General features: G+C 39.6%; 1 protein-coding gene across 3 annotated transcripts in view; it reads left to right on the forward strand.

Annotated features, from left to right (window-relative positions):
* Positions 1–17,873, forward strand: part of LOC121974829 (nicotinate-nucleotide pyrophosphorylase [carboxylating], chloroplastic-like) — a 41,549-nt gene extending 23,676 nt beyond the window's left edge. The window contains exons 1-5 of one of the 3 annotated variants that reach the window (XR_006110107.1): positions 13,703–15,294; positions 15,385–15,685; positions 16,048–16,224; positions 17,224–17,537; positions 17,634–17,873. Coding sequence is in view for 2 of the 3 variants with exons in the window: in XM_042526088.1 (XP_042382022.1) it covers positions 16,048–16,224; positions 17,224–17,250 (204 nt within the window). In the remaining variant the exon portion in view is untranslated. Of the gene's footprint in view, positions 1–13,702; positions 15,295–15,384; positions 15,686–16,047; positions 16,225–17,223; positions 17,538–17,633 lie in introns of those variants that run through there. The other 2 variants (XM_042526088.1, XM_042526087.1) reach the window with 2 other exon arrangements.
* Positions 17,874–23,242: the final 5,369 nt, after the last annotated feature.

Here is a 23,242-nt window from a genome sequence, read left to right on the forward strand (position 1 = left end):
GTTGAAATCCTAGTGGTCACGAACCGGGTGGAACTCTGGACGGGTCATGGAGCAAACGTCCAGCATGAAGACTGGAAGCCTCGGGCACTAAGCAAAAGTCCAGTCGATCTGGAGGACTGGTCTGGCAACAAGTAACTTCTCCTGAGAGGAGTATGTAAGGACGCGCTCCTCGAAGAGGGAATAGTAGGCGTCGGTTCGACCTAGAGTTTCAACGAAAATCAAAGTCAGAATCGGACAGTCAGAGGCTGTCAAATCTCATATTATATATATTATTTTATGCCTAGATTAAATTTATTTTGGGAAAATAAAAGGGTTGGAAAAAGTTGGTCCAACTGCTCGGAGCTGGTCTAGACACCTGGAGTTGGTCCAAGCACCCGAAACTCAAAAGTTATCTACAAGCTGATGTAGCACGCGTTGATTGGTTGAACCACCTATTCCAAGCGCCCGAAATAGCCTATAAAAGCATGTTTCAACCAGGAGCATCTTAGGAGCTTCACAACAAGATCACAAACAACTTTTGCTTCTTTGAGCTACTCAGAAAACGCTTCTATGATGCCCAAAAGATCTGACGACGATTCTGCTAAAGGTTTCCTTATACAAAGTTGTCGGTATTCTTTAATTTTTAAATTGCTTGTAAAACTATATTTGTACTCTTTTTGACTGATTAGTGATTGCCCATCGAAAGCACTCTCACGTGCGAGCCTTGGAGTAGGAGTCGCCACTGGCTCCGAACCAAGTAAATTCTTGTTGTTTGTATTGTTTATCTTTATTTTTCGCTATGTATTTACTCAAAACGAATGAATTAGCCATGAGCAATATTCAACCCCCTCTTAGCACTTTACGATCCTACAATTGGTATCAAAGTTAGGCCGCTCTGATTTGGTGAAACCACCAATCGAGCAGGGGGATTCTTTTTTCAAAACACAAAATTACATATCATTTTCTTTTAAATTAGTGAATTGCTATTTTTATTTCTTTTCCACACTACTAATCTAAGACCAAGTCTTGGAACATTTGTTATTAGTTTTTTTTTTGTGCAAGATTCCTCTTTAATGGCCCATCAAGAAGGGTATAGCACTGCACGCCCTCCCCTCTTCTCCGGCGAAGACTTCGACTACTGGAAGAGATGAATGGAGTACCACCTCAAGATGCAAGTCGAGATATGGATAATCATCTAAACTGGTCTCGAACTCCCACTCGACGGCATTGGAAAGCCAGTATCATGCCAGAACTGGGACACAACCTAGATGAAAAAAAATTGAGGTTGATGCCAAAGCAACATGCACTCTCCAATGCGGCCTAACCAAAGAAGAATTGAACCGGGTCGACCCCTTTAAAAGCGTGAAAGAACTATAGGAGAAGCTGATCGAGTTGCACGAGGGAACTTCAAACACCAAGGTAAGCAAACGTGATTTGATATTAAATAAACTTTACAATATAAAAATGCAGGAGGATGATCTGTAAGCCAACTTCATGCGCTGATAATCAACAAGCCAACTTCATGCGCGGATTCAAGACCTCCTTAATGTCCTTCACGTAATTGGACAGAAGGTGGAGAATCGTGACATCATCAGGTATGCACTCAATGCATTTCCGAGGAATACCTTGTTGGCATCAATGGTAGATGCTTACAAAGTATTCAAGGACCTTTCTTTAATTAGACTAGATGAGCTTTTTCTGAATTTGAACTTCCTGAACAAACTAATACTACTCGGATCGAGAAAGGTATTACTTTGATTGTAGGAACAAGTAGAATGCGGGAATCAAAAGCAAAGTGCAGAACCAAATTAAATCTGAGTCTGAAGATGAATCAGACTCAGAAGATGATGATGACAAAATTACAGATGAGCTTATAAAACTGGTATGAAAAATGTGCAAAAAGAAGAAGGTGATTCAATTGAACATAAAGGCCAAGTCTGGAGTTACTTGCTACGGCTACAACCAAAAGAGACACTATAAGCCAGAGTGTCCGAACCAGAAGCAATGAAAAAGGAAGTCCTTGAAAGCAATGTGGTCCGAGTCCTCTAAAGATTCCGATGAAGAACATGAGCAAGCAAGCTTCCTTGCTCTACTAGTATAAGCATACGTTGGCGAAACTGAGTCTGAATAAAAAATCAGAGCCGAATCAGAAATCGAGTCCAAAAGAAGCCACGGATCCATATCCATTTTCAAAGGGACAAACAATAGTGTATGTTCCCTAATTTCTGGTACTCAAATTGATGAATTACAAAATTTAGTTTCATATTTGTTAAGAAAGTTGGCAAAATCCAACCTCTGAGTCAAGTCACTCCAAAAGGAGGTAGCAATCCTTAAGTAGGAGACTAACCTAAGTCCTTTGATTGAGCCAGTTCAATATGGAAGTTCAACCCAAGTCCAACAACTTGAGGAAGAAAATTTTAATTTGAAAATTCAAGTTAAAGGACTTAAGGACACGTTGGAACAGTTCACCGTGGGTTCCAAGAATCTTGATTTGATTCTTGGAAAATAAAGAGTTGTTTACAATCGATCCGGACTTGGATTTAAGACTAAACAAAAATACAGATCTTACTTATCACTTGTAAATAGAACAAATAGAAAATTAGTCCAATCATGGGTCCCTAAGTCAAACTTGATTAATCAAGTTGGACTTGGTCAATATTGGGTCCCCAAGGATCAAATCCACTACCTTGATAGACCCTATCGAGACTATGATCCAGGGGGAGCCGATAAAAAGACCATTTTTATCGATACATAGATTTGTTTAATGCTTTCTTTACTGCTTTCACTATACATGCTTAGACTAGGGTAGATAAGGACCTAGGCTTGATTCACATTTGACTAGTTGGACTGAGGAGTTTTAGAAAGGAAATTAAATATTCAATTTCTTTGTAAGGCTTTGTCTAGAAGTGGTGGATGATCTCATACCTAAGAAGGCCTAGCGTCTCGCCATAGCTTGGAAGTCAATCATTGAAATAAATATTTAATTGACTAACTATAAAACCTTAGTTTAACTCAATTGTAAATCGGTCCTTAGATTGTAATCTAAATTGAAGATAACATTAACCATCTCACAAATACTATAAGGTTCCCTGATTGATAATTTAGAAAAAGGGTGAGATAGATCTAGGTTTAAAATATAAAGTAGTTAACTAATCCCAAATTAATTAAAATTAATTCAATTAAGTTAACTTAATTAATTTTGAAATTTTAATTTCAAATTCTATTTAATTTCAAAATCTTAATTAATCTTAATTTCAAAATATTATTTATAAAATTATAATTAATTTCAAAATCTTACTTAATTTCATAATTAATTTCAAAATAATAATTAATCTCAAAATTCATTTTAAAATCCATAATCAAAGTAAATTATTTTCAAATGATTTAATTTTCAAAATCTTAATCATAATTATTTTAAATATTGTTTAAAAAGTTTTAAAATTTAAAATTTAATTACTCAAACGCATATGTTTTCAAATTCAAACTTAATTATTTAGAAACTTAAATTTAAAATACTTTTGTCTTCAACATTTTGAAATATTCAAATTTAAACTTATATTTTTTAAAAAAATCTCAAATTCAGTATTTTTAAAACTCAAATTTAACTTAAATTATTTTTGAAATATATTTCAATATCATAAATATTTTTCAAAGTTAAAGATCAAATCAACCTAACTTATCCGTCTCACACACACTCATAAGTTGAACATGTTTGATAACATAGAATGAGTGAGATGGAAAATTAGGAAAATAAATAATAACTTTTATACTTTTGATTTACATGCTTGGACACTAGGACCCTCAAACATTTTTGGCATTAATTATGGGGGAGTGAAAGGAAGGTTAAGACATTAATTTTTATTTTGTTAAACATTTGTTTTAAAAGTTAAACTTTTCAAAAGTTCAAAATATTTTTGAAAGAGGAAGTTAATTTTTTAAACTATTTTTGAAAAGAAAATAAATTATTTTTGAAAAGACAAAAACTAAGTATTTGATAAACTATTTTTTAAGTATTTTTCAAAGAAATCTTTTTATCTAAGTTTTTAAAATACTTTTAAAGCTAAGGTTTATCAAAATATTTTTAAAATCTAAGCTTTTATGAAATATTTTTTTAAGTACTTAACTAAGCGTGTATCAAATTTTTTTTAAGCTAAGTACTTAACTTTTATCAAAATATTTTTAAAGTTAAGTTTGTTTTCAAAATCTTTTTAAAGCTAAATTTTTATCAAAATCTTTTTAAAGTCATTTTTATCCAAAGTTTTTCAAAAACCTAAGTACTTGACAAATTTTTTAAAAAAGCTAAGTATTTTGAAAGTATTTCTAATTTAGCTAAATGTTTTTCAAAGCAATTATTTTGAAAGATACTAGTTTAGCTAAGTCTTTTTTTTTAAAGCTGACTCACTTTCAAATACTTAAAAATTTGCTAAGTTTTTTTTTAAGTGCTACCCTTCAAGGGGAGTTTAAGTTAAATAGAGTAAAAACCTTTTTGTCAAACAACCTTTCCTCCCTAAATTATTTTTGATATATGACAAAGGGGGAAGAGTGTCGCACCTCGGGGGAGTCCCTACCGATGAAATTTCTGACAGCATATCCCATGTATGGGTGACAATCTGATACTTGACTATATAGCCCTCAGGGCCTCTCAATCCTCGGCCAACACGACCGGAACATATACAATAATTAAACAAACAATCCATGCAGTTTATAATAAATCAGCCTCCGGCTGACTATACAACAAATCACAACACGCAGTTTATTATAAAACCTACTCCACTACTCGAGGAAAACACAACCCACAACGGAAAAACCATCACAGCGGAAAATAAGGGTAGTAGACCAAAACTCGATATAAAATCCACGAGTACAAGATCTATGTTGGTGCAACCTTAGGTCAAGGTTGACCTGGTTGACCAGACTTGAGTTGACTTGACTCGAGTTGTGTTTTGATGTTTGACGAGTTATGTTTGACAATGTTTGACGTGAACAGAAAAGTTGTATCTTGATGTTTTACAAGGATACAAGCTTGGGAGATTGTGGGTGCAACCCGTGGTCAAGGTTGACCCGAGGTGAGTTGACCTGAATCGGAAAAGTCTAAGCAGGGAGCTTGGCACGGGAAAAGTCCAAGCAGGGAGCTTGGCATGGGAAAAGTCCAAGCAGGGAGTTTGGCATGGTGAAAAGTCCAAGCAGGGAGCTTGGCATGGGAAAAGTCCAAGTATGGAGACTTGGCACGGAGAACTCCAAGTATGGAAGCTTGGCACATGGGAAGTCGGAGAGGGCTCGGTAGCTCGTTCTCCGAACTGTGGTCAGAGAGGGCTCGGTAGCTCGTTCTCTGGACCGGATGTGGAAAGTCCTGGTGAGTGAAGCCAGGCAGACGGATAAGTCCTGGTGAGTGAAGCCAGGCAGTGGGAAAGTCCTGGTGAGTGAAGCCAGGCAGTGGAAAAGTCCTGGTGAGTGAAGCCAGGCAGTTGTGAAAACCCTAGTGAGTGAAGCTAGGTGAAAGTCCTGGTGAGTGAAGCCAGGCAGTGGGAAAGTCCTGGTGAGTGAAGCCAGGCAGTTGGAAAGTCCTGGTGAGTGAAGCCGGGCAGATTGGAAATCCTGGTGAGTGAAGCCAGGTGAAAACCCTAGTGAGTGAAGCTAGGTGAAAGTCCTGGTGAGTGAAGCCGGGCAAGGGAAAATCCAGATGGATCAAGGGTGATCGGACATCTGGTGTTGAGAAGGTCAAGTAGGTCAAGGGAGTGACCGGATACTTGACACGAAGAGAAAAGTCCAAGTGGGTCAAAGGGATTGACCGGACACTTGGTGGGGAGTCTTAGCAGGTCAAGGGAGTGACCGGATGCTAAGCATGATGTACCAACAGGTCAAGGTTGACCGGATATGGGTTGGACTTGGTTTGGGCAAAACCAAGACCGATCGATCCGAGACCGATCGAAAGCGATCGATGTGCCTCAGTGAGCTTCGATCGGCCTGCGGGACCGATCGAGCCGATCGGTCCCCGGACCGATCAGAGTACTGCAGAGAGTTGGGCAACTCTGCGTGAAGCATTCTGATCGGTCCGGGGACCGATCAGGCATAAACGATCGGTCCCCACGACCGTCAGATCAGCCCTGCATCGACCGTCGGTGATGCACGATCGGTGCCTAGCTGAGAGACAACGGCTAGATTCTTCTGCTGTCTTTGGCCTTTGTTCTTCTCGCAGGTGGATGCAGGCTATAAAAGGGCTGAGGGCTTCTACAGTGGAGTCTCTCTCTAACTTCTTCTTCTTCTCTGAACCTTCTGCTTCTTCTTGTTCCTGCTTCTTCTTCTTGCTGCTGCAAGTTCTTCTGCGAGCTTTGCTGAGCTCTTCGTTCCTGAAGCTTTTTGTGAGCTTCCACTCGGCTGGGACCAACTGATCAGTTGCTGTTGCTGTTGTGGTTGGATCCGAGAAGCTGCTGCTTCATCCAGTCGAAGAGAAGGCAAGTAAGCGAAGGTGTTTCATACATTTGTATTGTATTTTGCTTCTTGCTGCTTTCTACTCCTGTATTGCTTTTGCAAAACATTGTGGCGAGGTTTCTCCACCCAGAAGGAGTGTTACATTAGCCGGTTCTCCGGGGTCTCATCCACCGACGGATTGATCGGATTCGTCCACCTTACGGACGCGCCGAGGAGTAGGAGTTTCATCTCCGAACCTCGTTACATCGACGAGTTTGAGGTTTGATCTTTCCTTTTTGCGTTTCTATTTAGTTATTTCCGCTGCGCTAACCCTAATCGTAGGAAGAAACGAGCAATTTGGGGTCGGCTATTCACACCCCCCTCTCTAGCCGCGATCATCGGTCCTAACAAGTGGTATCAGAGCGAGGTCGCTCTTCGTTGGATTGACACCCGGGGGAGCACGAGCTAGAGAATGGAACGATTTGGAGAGGACATCACGATTCCACCATTCTACGATCGCGACGACTTCGCGTATTGGAAGGTAAGAATGAAATATTTTCTTATGACTAATCTTGAGAATTGGAGGTGTGTGCAAGTAGGTTTCACTCCTCCGGAGGATGAAGAAGGAAAACCTCTCAAGAAGAAGAAGTGGACGAAGGAACAAATCCACCAATTCACAATCAACGATGAGGTAACGAAAGTTTTGGAATTTTATTTACCTAATGATATTTTGTGTAGGATAGATAGATACAACAATGCCAAGGAGATGTGGAACAACTTGGCTAAGTTCCATGAGGAGAGCTCCAATTCAAGCCATAAAGAGGAGTCAAGTGAGCTGAGTAGCTCACATCATGGAGGCATGGATTTAGAAGTTGAGGGCTACTCAACATCTAAAGAAGAAGAGGAGGAGAGTTCCTCTTCAAGTTCGGAGCAAGGAGAAGAAGCTTCTACCTCCGGAAGGGATGAAGGAGAGAGCTTACATCCCACCTCAACCCTAGGTAACTCAAGCAATTTAAGTTCTAGTAAATTGCATATATTATGCTTTGAGTGTAGGGAATTTGGACATTACAAGAGTAAATGTCCAAAGAGGGTTAGGAAGACTCCACCGGCGCCAAAGATCAAGGAAGCCGGAGTCCCGATACGCAAGAGCAAGGAGCACGTGGTGTGCTTCCAATGCAAGCGAAGGGGACATTATCGGAGCCAATGTCCGAGGGGGAGGCAACCTCACAAGGACAAGAAGACGAGCACATCGATAGGGGGAGATAAGGCAAACCCTAAGGTAATCTCTAAGGCACATTATTGCAATAATAATAAGACACATGCTAGTAGCCTTATTGCTATTGTTAATAATGGTAAGCATGATAACATTAGAAATCGATACACATGCTTAGGTGCCAAACATGTGAGCCTAGATAAGGATAACACTAGGAAAGCCAACCCTAGAATTAACCCATCTAAGGCTAAGGAAAACCTAGGTAGGAATCCCAAATCAACTAGACACATGCCTAGGAATGCCTCAAAGAAAAATGACAAATCAACTCTTGAGGTATTAAAGAAGGAAAATCAAGTCTTAAGGTCAAGACTTGACATATTAGAAAAGACCCTTAAAATTTTGGAAAAGTCAAATATAGGGTCTAAGGGGCAAAAACCAAAGCCCAAGGACATGAAAGGTTTGGGTCACAAACCTAAGTCCCAAGTGGTCAAACCCACTTATCACAATGTTCCATTAGATTATGGAACAAAATCTAGGGCAAGGAAGACCATCACCAAGGTCACAAGGGGAGTCACCCCTAGAGTTGATCTTGATGAGTCCCAAATGACCAAGGCTTCAAAGCCTAGGAGGGTCATTAGAAGGGTTGCTAGGGAAGTCATCCCTAGTGAATACTTAGTGAACCCAATGAGCTCCAATAGGTATTGGGTTCCTAGGAGCGTGATACCATCACGCTAGATGGTTTAGGGTGTGTCAACCTTGCTTGAATAGGTAGTTAACCTAATCATGGCAAAAGGTGGCACTTTAGGAATTTTCAAGGTGTGATCAAGCCTTGAAAATGAAATTAAGAATTATTACTAAGGTGATTAGAATGTGCCAACTAGATTTGAGGAGTTCTCTTAGGTCAGTTTAATTAGCACATAGTGATCTAAACATCCTTGGTATATGATTTTAGGTCTATTACTCTTAGGAATATAGAACCTATGGCAAAATGATCAAAATTATCAAAAATGGCAACTAAGGCTAGAATTAGGTATTTTCTATACCTTGACGTGTTATTTGCCATATATTGTTTGCCATATGCCATGTCATGACATCATATTTAATCTATGATCATTTGAAATGTCATGATAATGCTTAGGTTATTTATATGTCATGCTTTATTTAAGTTTCATACTTTATGCCATGACATCATGACATCATGACATTGGCACATGTTATTATGTATGATATCATTTTATGCCATGTCATCATTTCTTGCATTTATAATCAATGAAATTGATTTAAGGTTAAAAACACAATTTGATATGGAGATCAAATTGATGTTTAGAAAATGCATGAGACCTTAGCCTAAGATAACCTAAACCCATATCTCACATCAAAATTGACTTGGATGTGTTTGATACACCTTAGATGTGTGTGAGATATTAGGATGATGAGTTAGGAACAAGGTGCATAGTTCTTGTACCTAGATGAGCCTAATTCAAAATTGGGGATCATAGGGAAAGCTTATGTATAAGTCATGTACATTTAGCCCAAAGATTGTGGTCCTAAATTAAATGGTTTAAAATCATTTCAAAATTGATTTGAAAAGCCTTGATGAAGCTTTTCTAGTGATAGCATTCATCATTGAGCAAAGTGATACAAAGATGAGTTAACTTTGAGCTATTTCAAAGACTTTTGAACTTTGTATCAAGTTTTGAAAATGGAAGTTATTTTCATAGAAAACTATTTTTCCTTGATAGTATATGTTATGAGGAATGTATCCTCAAAGTTTTATAATTTCTGGAATTTTCTGAAATTTTGTAGGGGTTTCTGAATTTCGGAAGGAAATTCAGAAACTGATATCAGAGGTTGTGGACCAATCAGAAGGGAGTCTGATCGGTCCAGGCAATTGTGGATCGGTCACTGTGACCGATCCAGGGAAGACCTGATCGGTCTGGTGACCGATCAGGGCGTGCCAGTTTCAACTGTGCTGTTTGAAATTTCTGAAATTTCAGCAATGAAGTTGGTGTTTTAGACTTCTAAAGGGTTGAAACTCTCCAAGACATTGTTGGTGCAATGGTCAAGGGAGAGTTGACCTTTATGGGGAGTTTTACCTATTAGTCAAGGGGGAGTTGACTTTTAGGGGGAGTTTTTACTCCTAAAGACTTGAGTGATATGGGATTATCACTAAGTTAATTGTTGACCTTAGTATCAAGGGGGAAATTAAGGGTTTCAATGAAAGGTATGGGACCTTCATTAGAAAGAAACTCTTGACCTTGATTCACTCTTTTTGATGTGTGTCAAAAAGGGGGAGAGTGTAGGTTTGAGGAGAATGGAGAATGTCTAGAGAATGTTCAGGGAAGAACATTGGAGAACCTAAGTTAGGTTATCGGGTTAACCTAACTTGATTATGAGTTTTGTCAAACATCAAAAAGGGGGAGATTGTTGGTGCAACCTTAGGTCAAGGTTGACCTGGTTGACTAGACTTGAGTTGACTTGACTCGAGTTGTGTTTTGATATTTGACGAGTTATGTTTGACAATGTTTGACGTGAACAGAAAAGTTGTATCTTGATGTTTTACAAGGATACAAGCTTGGGAGATTGTGGGTGCAACCCGTGGTCAAGGTTGACCTGGTTGACCCGAGGTGAGTTGACCTGACTCGGAAAAGTCCAAGCAGGGAGCTTGGCACAGGAAAAGTCCAAGCAGGGAGCTTGGCATGGGAAAAGTCCAAGCAGGGAGTTTGGTATGGTGAAAAGTCCAAGCAGGGAGCTTGGCATGGGAAAAGTCCAAGCAGGGAGTTTGGTATGGTGAAAAGTCCAAGCAGGGACCTTGGCACGGGAAAAGTCCAAGTATGGAGACTTGGCACGGAGAAGTCCAAGTATGGAAGCTTGGCACATGGGAAGTTGGAGAGGGCTCGGTAGCTCGTTCTTCGAACTGTGGTCAGAGAGGGCTCGGTAGCTCGTTCTCTGGACCAGATGTGGAAAGTCCTGGTGAGTGAAGCCAGGCAGACGGATAAGTCCTGGTGAGTGAAGCCAGGCAGTGGGAAAGCCCTGGTGAGTGAAGCCAGGCAGTGGGAAAGTCCTGGTGAGTGAAGCCAGGTAGTTGTGAAAACCCTAGTGAGTGAAGCTAGGTGAAAGTCCTGGTGAGTGAAGCCAGGCAGTGGGAAAGTCCTGGTGAGTGAAGCCAGGCAGTTGGAAAGTCCTGGTGAGTGAAGCCGGACAGATTGGAAATCCTAGTGAGTGAAGCCAGGTGAAAACCCTAGTGAATGAAGCTAGGTGAAAGTCCTGGTGAGTGAAACCGGGCAAGGGAAAATCCAGATGGATCAAGGGTGATCGGACATCTGGTGTTGAGAAGGTCAAGTAGGTCAAGGGAGTGACCGGATACTTGACACGAAGAGAAAAGTCCAAGTGGGTCAAAGGGATTGACCGGACACTTGGTGGGGAGTCTTAGCAGGTCAAGGGAGTGACCGGATGCTAAGCATGATGTACCAAGAGGTCAAGGTTGACCGGATATTGGTTTGGACTTGGTTTGGGCAAAAACCAAGACCTGGATCGGTCTGGTGACCGATCCACTGATACTGTGGTTTCCTGATCGGTCTGGAGACCGATCAGAAAGCGATCAGTGTGCCTCTGTGAGCTTACTGATCGGTCTGGGGACCGATCAGCATAGAGCCTGATCGGTCTGGGGACCGATCAGCATAGAGCCTGATCGGTCCCCACGACCGATCAGATCAGCCCCAGACCGATCAGGGTGATGCCTGATCGGTCTGGCCCTAGCCGTTGAGAGACAACGGCTAGATTCTTCTGCTGTCTTTGGCCTCTGTTCTTCTCGCAGGTGGATGCAGGCTATAAAAGGGCTGAGGGCTTCTACAGTGGAGTCTCTCTCTTACTCTTCTTCTTCTCCGAAGCTTCTGCTTCTTCTTGTTCCCGCTTCTTCTTCTTGCTGCTGCAAGTTCTTCTGCGAGCTTTGCTGAGCTCTTCGTTCCTGAAGCTTTTTGTGAGCTTCCACTCGGCTGGGACCAACTGATCAGTTGCTGTTGCTATTGTGGTTGGATCCGAGAAGCTGCTGCTTCATCCAGTCGAAGAGAAGGCAAGTAAGCGAAGGTGTTTCAATCATTTGTATTGTATTTTGCTTCTTGCTGCTTTCTACTCCTGTATTGCTTTTGCAAAATATTGTGGCGAGGTTTCTCCACCCAGAAGGAGTGTTACATTAGCCGGTTCTCCGGGGTCTCATCCACCGACGGATTGATCGGATTCGTCCACCTTACGGACACGCCGAGGAGTAGGAGTTTCATCTCCGAACCTCGTTACATCGACGAGTTTGAGGTTTGATCTTTCCTTTTTGCGTTTCTATTTAGTTATTTCCGCTCCGCTAACCCTAATCGTAGGAAGAAACGAGCAATTTAGGGTTGGCTATTCACACCCCCCCTCTCTAGCCGCGATCATCGGTCCTAACAATCTACACATCACACACATGTAGATCACAAAACAAGGAAACAAAGTCTGAAAGTAGAAAACCATATCTACACGAGGTGGGGGACTAGCAACTAGAACCTCCTGACAACTTCAACCTGAAATAGAAATAAAGCAACGGGGTGAGTTCAACAACTCAGCGGGTATCAAGCTGACCTGCATAGTAAGATATATTTAATAGTAATAATCATGGAGTACAGTCTCCTGATCAAAAATAGGAAATGTGAAAACTGAACAATCAAAGAAGTTGTACTCATTAGGACCTCCTATCCGGATATAAGAGTCGTCAGACCAAACACATCATGTCTCCTGTATGCATGTCAATCATATGCGATATGGGTTATAAGGAGTGGATCCCGTACAATAATGTGAAAGGGGATATAAGGAGAAGAGAGAAAAAGTAGGGAGACCCTGGGCGGGATAAATGTGCTCAGTAGGCAAATCCCGATCGGTAATATAGGATCGGCCAGGATAAAACTAATGAAGCACACAATGTGAGTAAATATATTCGGCAGATAAAGCTCAGCCAAACATATAGTGTTGAATGAACCCAAATGGGTGAAGTATTAGCAAGCGCGTTGGCGCCCAGTGAGGGAGCCTCGATCGAGCATGAAATATCAATTGAGAATATAAGACCGGTCGAGAATATAAGCCTGACTGAATTATAACAAACAAGGAGTATCGCGTTTAGATATGCTCGACAGTAGAGGATCGACCGTGCATAAAATACCGGCCAAGTTAAAATAACAGAGAGTCAATAAACCTAGGAACGCTTGGCAAGCAAAGCCCTGCTGAGCTTAAAAGCGTACATCCCTAAGCAGTCTTTGTAGTCAGTTTAGTGAAGATCGATTTCCTGTCATAAGGCCCAACATGACTCAATAGGCAAAGCCCGAGAGAGCATCAACACAATATAAGCATATTTCGTCCGGTAGTAGAATCCCGGGTGAGCATACACATGACTCATTCGGTAATGTAATCTCAGGCGATTGAGCCAACATATGTTGTCAGAAGGGACTCAGCTTGGAAGTATACGGTCGGACATAGGCACAATACGCTCGATAGTAGAATCCTGATCGAGCATGCACATGACTCATTCGGTAATATAATCTCAGGCGATCGAGCCAACATACATTGTTAGAAGGGACTCGGCTTGGAAGTATTCGGTTGGATATAGGTACAATACGCTCGGTAATACAATCCCAGGCGGATATACCAACACACACCTTTATGAGGCTATTAGTGTAAGATCGGCCTAACAAAATTTGGCCGTCCATAAAGACACCCACATTTATTAAATCTCACACTACAAGAAAAACCCTCATAGACATCGGTGGAACAACAACAGTTTTAAGCAAAAACTGATGTCTTTGAGTATTTTACACCGATTTTTCCAAAAACCGGTGTCTATGAGCGCAGATTTTCGCTCATAGACATCGGTTTTTTAGCCAATGTCTATGAGCGCCTTTTTTTTTGTTAATAGACACCAGTTTTAACAGCGGTTTTTAAAACCCGGTGTTAATGAACCAAAAAATAATAATTTAATATTTCCACCAGCCAAAATTTACAATACTTCACAAAGTTCCCTCCAAACCTAAACCAATATCGCGCCCCTTCTCTCAGCCTAAACCTAAACCTAAACCTTGACCATCTCTCTCAGCCTCATCTCCCTCTTCCCCTTCTTGGATCTCTTCCCCTTCCTGGATCTCTCTCAGCCTCATCTCCTCCTCCTTCCTCTCTTCGCTCTTCCCGGCTAAGGTAGGGGCCGATGAGATCCGAACAGCGAGAGGACGCCCACGACCACCATGGCACGGTTGGTTGGCAACGTGAGGGAATCCGAAGGAAGAGAGAACAACACCGAGATCTCTGATCTTGTGTAAAGGGGTCTCCTTCTTCTGAAGCAGAGAGATCGAGTGCAGTACGAGAATAACGAAGTATGTCTGCCTGCTAAAACCCTAAAATTACAGGCATAAAGGGCTCTCCGTGCTTCATTTTCTCCTTCTCGACCTCTTCGCTCGCTGGGTACACGGTCATCTTCAAAACCTCTCGTTTCCTCTTTTCATTCTTCTTAATCGTCTGATTGCTAAAGGTTGAGGATGGGGCGGGGGAGGGTTGAGGTGAGGAGAATAGAGAACAAGATCAATAGGTAGGTGACCTTCTCCAAGAGGAAGGCCGGGCTGCTGAAGAAGGCCGGGCTGCTGGAGGGATCGCCCTCCCCTCCCGAATAAGAGATTTTTATCTCATGCCTTCTTGTCCATTATTGGATTTTCATCTGACTTTGGTTGTCGATAAGTTTCTACATGCCTAACCTAATTAGCGTTTTTCTTAGACAGCGCTCCGTTCGTGCAAAATGTTAATATTATGTCTATTTCTTGAGATTTTTCAGTTATGGAATCAGTGACATATCATGCATGTACTAGTGCAAAATCTTGGCTAAGAATGAATGAATTAGTTTTTGTCTGTCTCCATCTGCTTAACTTGATTATGCGTGTTTACTTCATTGGAAATAAGATAGATAAAAAAGAAAATCAAAATGATGAATTCGTCAATTTCTCTATTTGACATGAAGAGAAGAAAGGAATTTACTTTCATCAATTTTTTTTTTTAAATTTTGTTTCATCCAATTCTTTCATCTAATTAGGCCAAATGGCCAATGCAAATAGATCTCCTGTTTGAATTTTTTATTCTATTTTTTTTAAGTGTCTTTATAATTATGTTTGCTAAACGTGCTTCACAATCATCTTCTTGTTTTAACTGTCCATTCACAGTTTTACTTGAATTCACATCTCTCAAAACAATGATTGAACTTTATTGTTATGTCCAAGTCTCTTCCTCAATGTTCTACTTGCTTATTTGGAAGCTTAATTGTTTTACAATGTCACTTGGAAGTTGCAAAAGTGACCTTGCATGTGAGCTATAAAAAAAAATCTACTTGTCAATACATTTGAAGCAACAGTAAGGCTGCTTTTTAGGCAAACAGATCGATGCAACTTGTCCAGGTATTTAGTTCCTGATCTCAAGTAATCATTTGAACAGATGGAGCTCTTGTTGCTTCAGTCACATTGCTTCTAGTTTTTTAGTAAAAGTGTGGTGGGATTGAAGGTTTCCAGGCAACAATGCCATCAATTTTCAAACACCCTGCACATGTACCAATGTGGAGGGGAGCCAAGGTCGCCTATCTTCTAATAGCAATGTGTTTATTCCCTATTGCCATTGGAGGCTTTTGGGCTTATGGTAACCTAGTAAGTATGTCAGTCGATAATGAATATTGCATCTTGTTAAAAGATTTTTTGAATTATGATTTGCCTCTTACACCTTTATATGTTTTCCAGATGACTCAAGGAGGAATACTAAATGCCCTTTATATATATCACAGCCATGATATCCCAAGAGGGCTTCTAGCAACAACATTCCTCTTGGTTGTGTTTAACTGCCTCAGCAGTTTTCAGATATACTCCATGCCTATTTTTGACAGCTTTGAAGCAGGTTATACAAGCCGAACAAATCGACCCTACTCGATTTGGGTTCGATCTGGCTTCCGAGTATTTTATTCTTATTAGGATATGAAGCAGAAGCAGTACTAGTTTCTTTGGAGCTAGTAGGGTAGAACTACCTAGTCAAGGGGATGACAATGTAATTGGCACTTTTTCTAGTCAATGCAACTAAATTCTTAGCCTTTGTTTTTCAAATTTCCTTTTACAGAACAATATTTGCTTAGTAGTAAACTTTCATGAAATACTTTTTCCAATGATTCCATCTAAGATTTCTGGTTTCCAAGATCCATCATGTTAAAACCCTTTGCTTCTTGTGATAGTTATGTCAAATGCAGTGCCATGATGCAAATATAGTGCAAACATTCAAATATATCCTACGAGGAAAAAAAATTGAAGATGTGCTAAATCTGTTTTGCTCTTTTACCCTGTCATCTGTATGCAATATATATGCCTCACAGTATCATGCCAATCCTTCTACCATAATAGTGGATGTTGAAACAGGTGGAGACAAGGACTTTGGAAGAGTTGGAAGAGTTATTGGAATTTTCTAGTCAGAATAGGACATCCTTGACTCGAATTATGCTGGATAATATGGTGGTTCCTCTTCCAAACGGAGATGTGGATGTCTCAATGCTGAAGGATGCAGTTCAGTTGGTTAATGGTAGATTTGAGACTAAGGTAATTGGTGTTTTTATGAGAATGGCGCATGCCCATCTAATCAGTATCTCTTTTGCTTGAATTTTCATAATTTCTCTTTCAACATCTTCTTACTTGGTTCATGGTAGATTTGAGACTGAGGTAATTGATGTTTTATGAGAATGGTGCATGCCCATCTAATCAGTATCTCTTTTGCCTGAATTTTCATAATTTCTCTCTTTCAACATCTTCTTACTCGGTTCATGTTAAGGCGACTTGTGTGATCCCTGACATTGAGAATGCTCTTGAAAGCTCATGTACCAGATTGATGGTTCAGAAAGCATCCAAATTGAGCTATTACTAAGACATTTTTGACTTTTTGTGTGAATTCGCTTGCTCCACAAGCAATTATTGTTTTATGCAATTAACTTGGCAAATACAGCAAACCATTTTCTCTATTTGTATTTAGTTTAGTTTGACCTACATTTAACTCATTTGAAGTTAACAATAATTTATTGATGGCAGTCAACACTCTAATCATGTACCCATAGAATTTGCAGTTCCTTTCTCACTGTATGTACAAGTGTTGTGCATTTGCAAATTTAATGAGGCTAGTGTGTTTGCAAACTTGAACAAATATTCTGATAATTTATAAGCTTTATGTGTTTTTTAGAAATGCCTTAAGGTACTTCTTAATGAATTTTCCCATGTTGTCCAGGTACTTCTATAGATTCTTCCTCATGATATTTTTGTTTAGTAGTTCGTAAATCTTAAAATCTTGCTATACCTTGATTCATCAGAGCATGGGAATGAAATTTGAGGTTTACAATCTTCGACTACCTGTTATCAATATGGCCTCACTCAAAGTATTTTATTAAGATTTTTGAACTTACGCATCACCTTCAGATTTAAGTTAGTTACTTGATTTTCATTGTCTTTGAAGGACTATTGTTATTATATATTTTCCTGGTTTCTTGTCAAAATAGTATTGTATTTTGATTTAAGTTAGTTACTATTTTGATGTTAAATTTCTTCTTACAGTTCTTCTGCTGCGCTGTATCTCTTTAAAGGCTTTTAAGCCCCCACACTATATGCAGTGAAGTTAACAACATGCGTGAAAAAGAAAAATGCTCGACTTAAGAATTTTGTTTCCACATTTGTTACGTAGAGCAGAGATAAGTTTGTGGATTATAGAGACTCCTTGAGCAACTTTGAGAAACAAATGCAGTAGTAGATTGCTGGTGCAAGCCACGCAAATCAATAAACTTACATGGCCAAGCCGCAGTTCTTTCTTTTCCTCTCGCTGGAAATCATATCAGCAACAGCTCTGGTTGTTCTTGGTCAGTCTTCATCTGGTATATATCAGAAAGAAATCTTAATTATTCCATAATTAAACTATAACAATGACAGGATCTATCATTAGACTGCTCATAGCCTAACCTTTTGTGCAGGAGATTCAATGACGCCGAACAGCTCACTTATCGATGGCCAGACCTTGATATCAGCGGGAGGCGTATTCCAGCTTGGCTTCTTCAGTCCTGATCAAGATTCGGAGAATGGATCAGGACTGAAGAATCGCCCGCCGGGACAAAGCATAGTATTGATGAATGTTTCTCTTTTTAAGTATTCCAATTAGTCATCTTGTTACCTGGTGCTCTTACTGCTTTTTCAACTATAATTTTTAGTCTTGGTTTACTAATATATTATTTATGTGTTTTTACAATTTACAAATCTCAAGTACTCTAGAGTTGAAATTGATGAAGTGGGGTTCGAGTGGGCTGAATGTATGCTAGATTACATTTGAAGTGCGGTTCTAACTTGATGTGTTGTTAAAAGAATGTTCTACCTTGATTCTGATATCTATTAGCTTTTGATGTAAAAAGAATATTTATGTATTTTATGGATACTATTGTAAGAAGAATATTTATGTACTTTGTGAATATTTGTGTATTTTATATATACTGTTGAATGAAGAATATTTGTGTAATTTGTGAATATTTGTGTATTTTTTTGGTTACTGTTTCGGAAATTAAATTTGTACTGTTAAAAAATACTGATATTACATCGATTTTCCACCGCTGTAAAATCGGTGTTATTAACTACTATTACATCGGTCGTATACCGCTGCCAAAACTGGTGTTATTAACATATAATATTACATCGGTTTTACACCGTTGATGAAATGGTGTCGTTAAGTGATACTACACCGATTTTAAACCGATGTCTAAAATGACAGACTTTTTACATCGCCTTCATAGACATCGGTCGAAAATGTAATAGACACCGGTGGAAAATCGATGTCTATGAGGGTTTTTGTTGTAGTGTCATAAACATAGCCAGTAAGGAGTATTATAACTAAATATAGGTGATGTATAAATAATATACAATCATATGGCAATTTAGCGGGAAACGACTTCTAGAAACTTCCGTAAGTGTTCTAGACGACAAAGAAGGTACATCTAGGGTACGAAAAATATTCTTAAACTATTATTGTAGGTACTTACATCATCTCATAATAAATTCTAACAAACCAGGGTCCACCTCATGACCGCGGAGGTTATATGAGGTGGTATAAAAAGGGGAATCCTCTCCGCCAGCCAGGTACGCGCAACACCATCACTAGAACCCTAGTTCCACTTCAGTTTTTACTATACTTCTTCTTCTTCTTCCCACTTGGAGCAAAGGAGACTGACATGAGCGTCAGAGGGCCTAGCCAGGGATTCTCGCCCTGGTCCTAGGTCACTAACACTTTGTTGGTTGATTTCATTGTACACAGGAGGGGATAACGTTCGCCGGGATATCGATCCGTGATTTTCTTCATCACGGTGCTCTAATTGGCCGGAGTCTTCCCTTGATCTGCTTTGGGTTTCTCAGATCTAGCTTCAACCTGCTATTCTCGTCACTAGAAGGCATTCTTGACTGGACTTCATCGGGATATGTTATGCTTTTCTTAGATCCATTATAATTCGCCTTCCCTGAGGCCATCGCCTACCTTCTCTCTGAAGTCTTCGCTCACCGTCCCCAGCTCTTCATAGTGTCAACCTTTCAGACGGGATCAATATGCAACCACAAAAATGTAGCATCCAAAATGCAATAATTATAAGCAATAAATGCAATCCATGAATATGATGGAAATGTCTTGCTCACCCCTGACGCCAGTCAGCCACCTCACACACAATGGTGAGGTCGAGTGGGTAGGGTTGTGAAAACTGTGCACTCTGCCATCACTACTCCTGAGTGACCGAGTGGACAGAATGCTGTCGGAGTACACCTATCCTCCTACCCCAAACAAAGTGGGGGAGCCAAAGCTCTCATCTCCTTGTGTCATAGTCAAGAGGAGCGATCTCTGCCCGCTACCACGCTGCAGTCACACTACCCATGAGTGTCCCAGCAGAGCCTGATAAAGTAAAATTGCCACACACCCTGTCTGATAAACCACTAACCCATGAGTGATTGTGTGTGTAGATCATGTAACTAGCGATGTGCTCAACAACAATGGAGCTGGTAATCGCTCAACATGCATTCATGCAAAATAGTGCATGACACTAAGCATGTAAATCCTGAAAATACCAACCTCCTCATAATGTGTACGAAAAAGGAAACCAAGTCCATAACAATGATCTAGGTGTTGGGATATATACTATAAGCCTAGCTTTTGTATGAACATCTATTTTGAAATATTTTAAAATGAGAATTACTTTGATCAAATGTTTATATTTTATATTTATATGTCAATGCAGTTGTCCATTTAATTTATATTGTAGATAACATGGTGTGTGGTGCCACACAGAAGATCATGTTATCAGTTCCTTATAAATTATAAATAGTAACTCACAACCAAGATGGATTGGGACAAACCATTGGAACGATTGTAGTGTAATTTGATATTAGACTGTCTTGATTATAAAATTACACTAGTACATTATGTGTGTATTGAGCAGGACCGTTTAAGGTTGTTCGATTTGTACTGACTACATAAAAGAACAGAACCTCTATTATTATAGATGTGCGTCCTCTTAATCTCTATATAATAATGAGCACGTATACTTAGTATTTATTTCTTTAACTAATCAATGGGTGAGATTTATTCATTAAATCAATAGGCGAGATGAGTTGGGGAATAGTACTGTTTATATGGTATGTTATTAATTATAGAAGGAATATGTGTCCTAATTATTTAGGCTGATGATGTCTCCTTGAGGAGCTTATAAGGATTATCATGTAAACCCTGTAGGTAGACTTAGTCTGGCATGATAATAAAGTTGGGTGGTACTATTCTTGGAATCAGATGTTAATTAATTGAGTTGTCAATAACTCATTTAATTAATGGACATACGATATCTTAAACGCGAAGAGATTAATGCACTCATGATAAGAAAGAGCCCATATTGTAATATGGGATTTGTGTAGTAGTTCAATAATAACCCTTTAGTGGTATGTGTTATTATTGATGAACTTAAGTTGGGTGTTCGGGCTGAACACAGGAAGCCCAAGCCCATCAAGAGACTTAAACCAATTCCTCCTCTAGGTCCCTGTTGTAGCCTCTATATAAAGCATCGCATCCACCCCAACAAAATTCGGTTATAAAAAGGGAGATTTTTTCTAAATAGAATTCTATTATTTTTCTTCCTTTGTAACCGACGACAAGGGTTATAAAAAGGGGAGGTGGCACCCCCTAAACATAAGTTTTCCACAACTCTCTTGCTTAGGGCCGACGACACAAGGTTCTCCTTCTCTCTTGCTTAGGGCCGGCAGCACAAGGTTCTCCTTCTCCACCTTAAGGCAGGTGGTACAAGGTTCTCCTTCTCTCTTGCTTAGGGTTGGCGGCACAAGATTCTCCTTCTCCACCTTAAGGACGGCAGCAAAAATCTCTTCCAACTCCACCTTAGGGCCAGTGGCTTGGAGGAGAGGAAGAAAAGGAGAGGGTGCCCATCCTAGAGCCTCCTTTTGGTGGTCAGCGATTTGGAAACAAAGAAGAAGAAGAGTGGTTTTTGTCTTGGTAGATCATCGCCCACACAACGTCCAAGAAGAGGAGAGGAATACAACAGAAGATTAAGAGGTCTTTAGCTACAAAGGAAAGGTACAACTAGGTCTTTGATTCCGCTACGTAATTACTTTAGTTTTCTTTGCATTGATTTTGAATACCAACACAAGAGGCCAACGATCTTGTACTTCGATCAAGGTGTGCTTTGATCCGTCAAGAACATGCTTGATTGATCAAATGCATGTCTGATCGAACATGCGGATTGCTAGAAAAAGTTCTGTACTTATACAATTTTTGTACATGGAAATTGAATAGAACAGAATTTCAGCGCTTTCAAGTGGTATCAAAGCATGTTTTCTGGTTCTGTATGATTGGTTTTCAGTTAAATTATGCACCGCTCGTATATAAGTTTAGGAAGGATAATAGTAGGATGTGCTAGAAAGATTAACTCTATGGTTGCAAGCATCCTAGGTCCAACTATTATGGATTTTTGTGTTTGTGTATGATTTGAACCCTCGGGCATGTCGAGGTTGTTTTGTATGCATGATTGTAATAATTAAATACAGCTGGTTGCTGTATTATTTTTTTACATTATGTTCGATCTAGATTACATGTAAATTCCTTTGTGGAATATAGGATTGATAAATATAAATTTTTATTTTTTTATGGCAGCTTGTATCCTTGCTATGCGTGGTGCTATTTTGAGGGCCGAAGGCGTGGTGAAGAAGGAAGCAAGATAGACGCGATAGCTTGATCCATTGGTGACATATTGGATGATAGTGTTGGATGAGGCCATAATAGTTGGAAATTTTATTTCCATATTTATTGCCTTTATATGCTATTTTTATGTGTTGTAATGCTGTTTTTATGTGCTGTGATGTTGTTTTTATGTATTGTTATGTGTGTGCATGTTAAAATTCCTCAATTTAAATAACTAAGTAGGAGAGAAATTATTTAAATAAATTCCATGGTCTCCATTACTGGTTTGTAAGTGATGCATTCAAACTTGCGCGTTGACTTTAAGTGCCTTCCTCCATATCGAATGAGTTTGTTTGCGGATCACTAGATTAAACTTCCTCTATGGATGATTATAAGAAATTATTTAGGTATGTGTGATCTTCTCCATCTGAAGGGTCACAATCCTAATTAATGAACTAAATATCAAGTAATGGTATATATTTAGACACATTTAATAGTATCCTCCCCATCGGAGTCACTGCTATTATTTGTGTGACCGAAGATGAACCAACAATTAATTTTATTTGTCATAAAGTTAGGTTGATAAAATAATAAAATTAATGGGTAAAACCTCCTCTTACAAATGTTTAAATTAGTATACGTCCACACTATCATGACATACGAAATTCACGGTGTTTTGAGGTGCTGGTGAATTTAAATTATATTATTTGAGGAATTAATATTATTTTAAATTCTAAAGTTTTGACTAAATATTTTATTTTGTGATTCTCAGGATTTCAAAATGGCTTTCAATCCTCTTGCTATTATTTTAAAAGAAAACAAACTTACTGGTCCAAATTACATTGATTGGAAATGGAACTTGGACATTGTCTTAACGGCTGAAGAATACAAGTTTGTACTTCTTGAGGTCTATCCTAGCGTGCCTGATAAGGATTCTACTGAAGAGCTGATAGAGAGACATAAGAAGTGGGTTAAGGCAGATGAGATGGTGTGGTGTTACATTTTGGCTTCTATGTCAAATGTGCTGCAACATCAGCATCATGCCCTACCCGCTGCCTATGACATGATGCTCAATCTCAAGGAACTCTTCGGACACTAGAATCGGGCTATCAGGCAGGAGGTCATGAGAAACTTAATGACGACCACCATGACTGAGGGAACACCCGTAAGGGATCATATCCTCAAGATGATGGCTCATTTGAATGAGATATAAGTCCTTGGAGCTGAAATCGATGGGGAACCCTAGGTCGATATCATTCTCTAAATACTGCCCAAGAGTTTTGAGCAGTTCCACCTGAACTACAACATGAACAAAAGGGTTTATTCATTGGTGGAACTTTTGACAGAACTCCAAGCGGTAGAAGGGCTATTTCGTCA

The sequence above is a fragment of the Zingiber officinale genome, chromosome 4B (genome assembly GCF_018446385.1).
Source record: "Zingiber officinale cultivar Zhangliang chromosome 4B, Zo_v1.1, whole genome shotgun sequence".
Lineage (NCBI taxonomy): Eukaryota > Viridiplantae > Streptophyta > Magnoliopsida > Zingiberales > Zingiberaceae > Zingiber > Zingiber officinale.